This window comes from Glycine max, chromosome 3, assembly GCF_000004515.6.
Source record: "Glycine max cultivar Williams 82 chromosome 3, Glycine_max_v4.0, whole genome shotgun sequence".
In the NCBI taxonomy this organism is placed as follows: Eukaryota; Viridiplantae; Streptophyta; class Magnoliopsida; order Fabales; family Fabaceae; genus Glycine; species Glycine max.
This window is the reverse complement of record NC_016090.4, coordinates 46,726,381-46,734,225: the sequence shown is the minus strand read 5'-3', so window position 1 is coordinate 46,734,225 and position 7,845 is coordinate 46,726,381. Positions and strand designations below refer to the sequence as shown.

The 7,845-nt window shown below is 34.8% G+C and overlaps 1 protein-coding gene across 8 annotated transcripts; it reads right to left on the bottom strand.

Annotated features, from left to right (window-relative positions):
• Positions 1 to 227: 227 nt before the first annotated feature.
• LOC100781489 (B3 domain-containing transcription factor NGA1) lies at positions 228 to 5,471 on the bottom strand. Of its 8 annotated transcripts, XR_005890827.1 has the most exons (5): positions 5,047 to 5,335; positions 4,683 to 4,829; positions 2,654 to 4,472; positions 2,425 to 2,509; positions 228 to 342 (listed from the first exon to the last, which is right to left on the bottom strand). XR_005890827.1 is itself a non-coding variant. In XM_006577298.4 (4 exons), the coding sequence occupies exons 3-4, from the start codon at positions 4,780 to 4,782 to the stop codon at positions 3,310 to 3,312; spliced, it is 1,263 nt and encodes a 420-aa protein (XP_006577361.1). In that variant the 5' UTR covers positions 4,783 to 4,829; positions 5,047 to 5,233; positions 5,342 to 5,471; the 3' UTR covers positions 2,888 to 3,309. The 8 variants fall into 8 exon arrangements, 7 of the variants coding, with proteins under 7 accessions (XP_006577361.1, XP_040870189.1, XP_014629549.1 ...); XM_006577298.4 differs by lacking the exons at positions 228 to 342; positions 2,425 to 2,509 and adding an exon at positions 5,342 to 5,471 and having other exon boundaries at positions 2,888 to 4,472; positions 5,047 to 5,233; XM_041014255.1 differs by lacking the exons at positions 228 to 342; positions 2,425 to 2,509 and adding an exon at positions 5,342 to 5,471 and having other exon boundaries at positions 2,888 to 4,472; positions 4,683 to 4,813; positions 5,047 to 5,233.
• Between the last annotated feature and the right edge of the window lie 2,374 nt (positions 5,472 to 7,845).

Genomic DNA, 7,845 nt, shown 5'->3' with positions numbered 1-7,845 from the left:
ATGCATTTTCTGAAGATATATTATAGAGTAGTGATATATATATATATATATATATATATGCGAGGCAATATATCCATTTTGCTCCTGGATTTTAGACTAAACATATATTTGAGTGCAAAATTATATATTGATGATTAATGCAAGCAACATATATTCATAACTTAAATGCTAGTGACGGAAACCTCTCCCTGAAGAATAAGCGCATGTATAGATATTGAAAAATCATACCTGCTTGGCTAAATATTCCTAAATCGCACTGATGAAATGACGAGGAACAGATCTTTAATTTATCATCGGTTAAGAAGGTGTGGTTGGGTGTTGCTTTTATTTTTCCGCTAGCTTCTGCATAAATGACCCACAGCTATCAAACATTAATAGGAAAGTAGATGAATGAAATTAACATAAGGGTACCACAGTATACATCACAAGCATTGCTTCCATTCATGCACGGAATTTCAGTACGAAAGAATGGCAACCTTTATCATTGTTAACCAGCAATTTTAATATATAAAATTAATTCTATATGCATGCAAAATCCCACTATTTTATAATCAATATTAATGCAAAGTGGAAGCATAATACTTGGGATTAATCCCACTAATCAAATTTATCTCTTTAATATGTCAATGAGTCTAATTATATATATGCTCTAAATCATGTTTGACGAAATTTTTTATAGTTTATAATTGTGCCATGCCAATCCTGAAAATACTGTTATCATATTCATTCATGTTTTCACAAGTTTATAGTTAACTATCTCTTAAAGTTAACAATCAACTTAGTTATATTTCCAAAACCAGTTTTGCTAATCATTATCCTAATAATAATGGTTAATAAATTAAAGTTAAAGTTTTTTAATTGGAAATTAATATGAAGGTAACTATTAGATTTAGGTCTACCAACAATGTCAAACATAATTGGTATAGGATTGGTTAGTTTTATGACTTTAGACTAAGAAATATCTTATTTTTAGAAGGAATTTTTTTTAACTCTTTTAACTATCATTTTAAAGTCAATAGTTAACAAAACCATTTGAAAATAGGCTACATAACTGCCTAGGTGAAACTAAAACTTTCCCCTAGAGAGTCTTCAATGGTTTTATATATAACAGACAACCATGTTACTAGACATTAGCGTGTAAGTTTTCATGCATGTAAGGATACGGAATCATATAAATATTGTGGTACTAAAATCATTTCAAAATATATAGAACATACTCAAATAAGCAATCTTCATAGTGACTCTTTATGACTTAAATTTGATTCAGTTTGTGTCATTCTTCTTGAATGTCATTTTGTTTTCCTTAATATGATTATTTAAGATCATACATGACCTAACTAGGATAATCGGCGAGTGTGTAAAACAAGCAAAGGGGGAGGGAATTAGATAACTTCATATATGATGATATTTTTTTATGTTTATTGTCTGTTGGAGTTAAAACACATTAAATTCGATTATTCTAAAAAAAGTATAATTTTTAGTCTCTTTCGTACTTTATTTTCCAGCAGTTTCGATGAGTTCATCATGGATATTGACACTACCAAAGGATCTGAGATACTCTTACAATTTGGACAGAAAAGCACCACGTTCAAGTGTGTGTAGCAAAAGAAAAGTCCTACTCCTTACAGTCTCCTATATTGCTTTTGCTTTCAATTATCACACTGTGAGAACCTAACATTCCGTTTAATCTCTCCTTTTTATGCTATGAACAGTCCATTTATAATAAATGCGAGATTAATATTCAAACCTAGATAGAGACTTTAACTAATTTCCAAAAATCTCTTACACTAAATTTAAAAAAGAAAAACATGAATGAATGAAGCATATACACATATATACACACCTATACGATGAAATGCATATGCACGTGCATCCTATGAATCTCAAAGCATAATGCATCATATGGCCATTAAAACTAGCCAGACTCAACAGTGTCTAACCAGATTTCTGAGTCAAAATAAAATTTCAAATAATACACCATATATCTCAAGAAATAACGTTCCACACGAAAAATAAAACTAGAATGTTTTATTATTATTATTATCACATTTTCACTATAAATTAAAACACATAAATGAAAACCTGATATATGATCAACTCTCCAAATTAAGTTCCTTGTTTCCACACTTGTCCGAAAGTGTCAACAGACATTCTATGGTGTAGGTAATTAAATTACAAAATTGTATTTAAGTAACCAGTGACTTATCTACTTAGACGACATTTATGTGCTGAAGACTAGTCAATTAAACATTTAAATTAAAAAAGAATCAAAATCCAGAGAGTAATATAACCGAAGTCTCTTGAACAAATATATTGTATCTCTACAATTATGATAGGCATCAGAGATCAGAAACAAGTCATTGAATCCCGCTGCAAGTAATAATTAATGCGAAAAATTAGTTTGGAAAGACTTGAGATACTTACTCTTTTAACCCTTGGGAGAAGGCTAGGGGAAGAAAATCCCCACATAAGCACATCTATTTATCCAAAACCACGTTCGTGAGCAGTGCTGATGCGGACGAGAAAGTTCAAAGGGCCGGAAAGGATCATTAAATATAATATCAATACCGTAGTAAATAATAATAACAAAAAAGTAATGGGGAAATAATATATATTAATGGATGGAGCTTCAAGAAGAATAGAAAATATTCACCATTTAATTTACAGCTGTACAACTTTCTGCTCCTTATCTGCAAAGCGAAAATGCGAACTAAGAGCAGCAGTGTTGCGAACGGCATCAACCCAACAAGGCTAACAGAAACATTAGAGGATAGAAGAAAGCAACAAGCTTTTCTGTGTATCATTAAATGCAGTGAACGGAAAGAGAGAGAGTACAGTTAACAGTATGTATATACCAATGCAATATAAAAAGGGGACAGGAACCATATATATATATATATATAATATTTATGATAAATTATAAATATAATATATATGTATTGTATTATACACAATTGAAAGGTCTAAGGGAGATAGCATTCTGTCTCTTGGTCATGAAACGATTTTTCATTTCCTTCAACACTCGAATCCCCAGCTAATTAATTAACGCTTCGTGCAGTTCAAAAGGTACCAAGAAGTTCAAATGCTAATTACTTATACGTACTAATTACTGATAAAAAGAAGAAGGAGGAGGAGAAGAAGAAAAACAAAGTTTGGGAGCTGATTCCCTTGTAGCCAGACGGCCAGTTGTTGAGAGAAAGAGTAAGTAAAAATGCTGCAAAGGAGAGGGTAGCTAGCCCAACTAACTTTGAAACTAAATCTTCAATTCTCCATTCATTATTGGTGGCGTTGAATATTTTATTTGATGGATCAGTGGCGATGATACTGCAAAGAGGGATCCAAATCAAACAGCAGCGAAGTCCCAGTACTGGCCCCTTTGTGATCCCCAAACCTTGCTGCTGCTGCTGCTGACGACGAAAGTGGATCTTCAAGTGGCACTGGCACTGGCACCCTCAAGCGCTGATGATGAAGAGAAGAAGAAGAAGCAGCTGTCGTCACGTGTGCTGCCGAACCCGAGGACAATTCTTTGGAATCTTCTGCCGAAGAAGCGCATTCCATGTTCACCCCAAATAGCCTTAGTCGTTTTCCACTACAATTAGTACCACCACTCGTGATGCCCCCATTCCCATGGCGATTGTTGTTGTGATGAGCAACGTTAACCGGCACAGAATCAATGATCATGGGGACAATGTTGCTCCCTCTCCCTTGCAAGTTTTGATCACCACCACCCATTGACATAGAGGACCTTAGGTAATAGAGTGAACCAGATCCCGAATTCTGGTAACCATAGTTGTTGTGATGAGTGGTAGTGGCAGCACCAAGCTGCTGGTACTGGTGTTGCTGAAAAGTGAAGAGGTTGTTGTAATTGAGATGGTGGTGAAAGTGATGATCGTGGTGGTAGCGAGGTGGCATGGTGGGAGGGAGAGAGTACAATCTGATAGAGGGAAGAAACAAAGGATCGTGATGATGAGGTGGATGAGCATGAGCATGATCGGGCCTTCTCTTCCAATCTATATACAACCGATGTCTATACAAATCCCCAAGGCCACGCTGGAAGGAGACAATGTCACCGGCATCCAGCTTCTTCTCCTTAACAAAGCGGCTCCACCCTTTTGTCATCACATAGCTCTGGCTGCTGTTCCAATAGGAATACCTGAATCGCCACACCTTCCCATTCCTGTCCTCGAAATTCAGGAGCAGACCCTTCTCGTTGGTTGAGGAGTCAAGGGGGAAGTACTTCTCCGCGTGCTGCTTCGGTATCACCAGCCTGTTCAGCTTCCCTACGTCGCTCGGTGTCGCCACTTTCTCAAACATGTGTTCTTTCTCCACTACTTGGTGAGCATGATGAACCACTCCTCCTCCTCCTTGTTGCAAATTCCCTTCCTCTTCCTCTTCCTTGCTGCTCCCTAGTGACAAGTCCATCAAGTCTAGCTTCTTTCCAAAATTGGATGCTGTATCTTGTTGGTGTAACCCTAATTAATGCCAGTGGGTGAATTGTTAATGGCATCTAGCAACAGATTCATGATGGGGAATTAATACTTATCACAAGAAAAATTGAAGAAGAAGAAGATGGTGATGATGAGATAATTAATTAAAGAAGGGCGTAGTGGTATGGTATATATAATTAATTTGTCGTGGATGGAGAAGACATTAAAAGGGATAAGGTAATAGAGCTAGCTTACTGCTGCTTTCTGATTCCCTTGTGATTGCTGCAGCTTCCTCTTCCTCCTCTTCCTCCCTGCTATCAGAATAATTACCTTTAACTTGTTGCATCAACTCCATGGACTTAATTATGGCTGACCTACCTTGAATTCTGTTAATAATAACCTCTGGATCTCAGCAAAAACAATGGGAAAGAAATAAAGAATAAAATAAAAATGAAGAAATTATTAGAATAAAGCGATCGAGGAGAGGAAGAGGGCAGGGAAAGTAAATATAAATAATAAAATCAAATATGAAAACAAATGGGCGGGTGTGAATTAATTAGATTACAAGGTCAAATAAATAAAATGAACGTATAGCTCTAGCATGAGGAAGATATTTTACCAGACCAGATTGCTGAGGCTAGCTCTAAAGAAAAACAAAAACAGGCTCGCTCTTAGTACAAAAAAATTAAAACAGTCGGTGCCTTCTTATTTGACCGCAAGCCTCCAACTCCAAACCCTAAAAGACAAGCCATATTGGAATGAATATGGGGGATTCAAAAAGGGGTCATGTTATTGTTACTGTTGACCTACAAACCATAACATGTGGAGTGAGATCGAGGGAGAGAGAGAAAGAAAGAAAGAAAGACGGGAAGAGAGGAAGAAGTCGTGCGGATTTTAGCTATAAGTATAGTTACCTCACACGAAGGTTCTTTACAACTAGGAAAAGAAGCAAAAATATTTCTTGCAACCCAGTTTTATTCTTGGGAGAGAGAGAGGGGGGGGATTACTACACTTACGTGGGGGCCATGAATAATGTGCCTATTGTGGCCATGTGAGCAACTTGTCGTTTTCATCATATTTGGTATAATCTGTACAGTACATATGCTTCCCGGTTGAGACCAAAAGGCCAGTTGTTCCGGAAGCAATGAGCTTAACTTAACTGTGTTAAATTTGCCCTTGCACCCTCATTTTATTGCCAAAGCAGAAAAATATATGGGGCAATGATATTGGTTAATTAATTTTTATATGGGTAAGGGCTTAACTAAGGCTAGCTAGTTATAGCAGAGAAATGCCAATATGGGGGAGAGTGTACACTTATTTATTTTTTTGACTTTTAGTGCCATTGATTGAGTGTGTTGTGGATGGTCCCCGGCCGTAAGGTAAGAAAAAGAAAAGCAAATGGCTAAACTAAGAGAAAATGAAAAACAGACCACCCTGCCCTGCAGGCGCTCTCCTGCCACTGCCTTCTCTCTATATAATATAACCTCAGCTGCCCTTACCTTCCCTTCAATTCACTTCTTTTTTCTCCTAAACAATCAGTATCTTTTAATTCTCACCCAATTATTTACTATAAACAAATGAGAGGTAATAGGTAAGAATTAGCTATCTTTTCCATGCCAACAACTTCTTCAGCACCTTAGTTCCCTTCATCTAAGTCAAGACTAAATGGCCACATTATGACCTTTTTGCCCTAGCTTTTAAGGTTATTCCAGTCTCTACTCACCATTGTACACGCGCGCGTTTCATATTTTTTTATTATGATATGAATTTTGTATTTAATAAATAAATATTTAAATTACATCATTTAAATTTAAAAGTTATAATCAACATACCCTGCATAAATGAATATTTTATTCATATATTATAAGTTCAATGATTGACTAATGTAATCATAGTCGGTTTTTTTTTTTAATTTTATATATGCCTTTGAATTATTATTTTTTAACTATTCTTGGCTCCCCACATTCTTTGAGATTAATCAATACCTTCAAACATGAAGAAATATGGGTTAGGCCCAACCCTTTGGCCTAAAAATTAGGGCTCTCAAAATTGTGGCTTAAAAAAATCAGACAAATTTGGCCTAATTAACTTGATAGGCTATGCTCAACTCAAGAATTATAAGTTCAAATACAACAACACCTATATATTTTGGTTTGATATGTTTTTTTTATATTTATTTAAATTTTAAAAATACGGTCAATTTGACCTAACCCAACGAGTTACCAACTCATAGTAGACAAATATAAAATGCAATACATAAGAAATTCAAGTAAGGTCGTGATGGATCACACAATATATTTTGACACCTCTATATAAAATAAGCATTAAGTGTTAATATCTATATATAAAAAATAACATCTCTAAAGATTTTATATAAATGTAAAAAAAATTTACCTCGATCATATTTTAGAAATTCTTATGAAAATTGATTAAATTTAGAAAACTAAATAAATTAAAAAAACACTGTATTATTTTAATTCTTTTCCATTAGGTTAGGGAAGGGGAAAAGGATTGAAGAGGGGAAAGGAAGAGAAAGGTGATATTTTGCTATATATAGCGGGATCGAACTTGTGCTTTTTTTAGGATAACTTGTGCTTGAAAGCTTATATCCATGGCTAATTAATTAAAGTGGAGTATATGATACAAGCCAGATATTTAATGTAGAATTTTAAAACATTCACCCAGAAACAGACACACACTTATGTCAGATCGATATTACACGGCCAAATTTTTTCTCTTTGATTGAGTAGATCGCGTTTAAAATTATTAATTCAGAAAAAAAAACAAGTATATCTTCATCACATTTAAGCATGGTCATCTTATTGGAAGATATACTTACACACGTACACATCGAATTATGGTCTGTAGCTATCGATCAAGACTTTGAATAGCTTAATTTCAATTATTGTTTAAAATTCCAAATGAAATTTTTTCTGTTAATTGATTAACCCTCTTTGTGCACATCAATTTATGTGTATAATAGTGTATTTAATCATGCAAAATATACTTTAATTTCCAGGCTAAATGTAGAGTCTATGCTCATGTGAAATGGTGGTCATTGATAGAAATAGGTTGAAACAACAATAAGAGGTAGTTTATTGGCGTCCTTAATAGGAGTAATTTCAATTCCTTTGTCTATCATGATCGATATGAACTGAGTGGAGTAATTTCGAACGTCGTCAGGCAGATAGAAGTTAGCCAAAGACATTATTGAGACAATTAATAGCCAGTTGCCTTCTTACATATGTAGAAACACGACCAGGTGGAAAAACATGTAACATAACCAAGAAAAATTAAGAAGTCATAAATACATTATTTGTGAGAGAGAGAGAGAGTAGTAAGCTACGGACATCCATTTGGGACTTGTTTGTTTACGCTTTGAAATGATTATATATGTATAACATGCACTGATCGAGAA

Bases quoted from the DNA above. Each gene is read 5' to 3' on its own strand.
- LOC100781489 (XM_006577298.4), bottom strand. From the start codon at position 4,782: ATGGAGTTGATGCAACAAGTTAAAGGTAATTATTCTGATAGCAGGGAG. The intron at 4,473-4,682 runs GTAAGCTAGCTC...GGCATTAATTAG, and splicing joins AAGGGAATCAGAAAGCAGCA to GGTTACACCAACAAGATACA.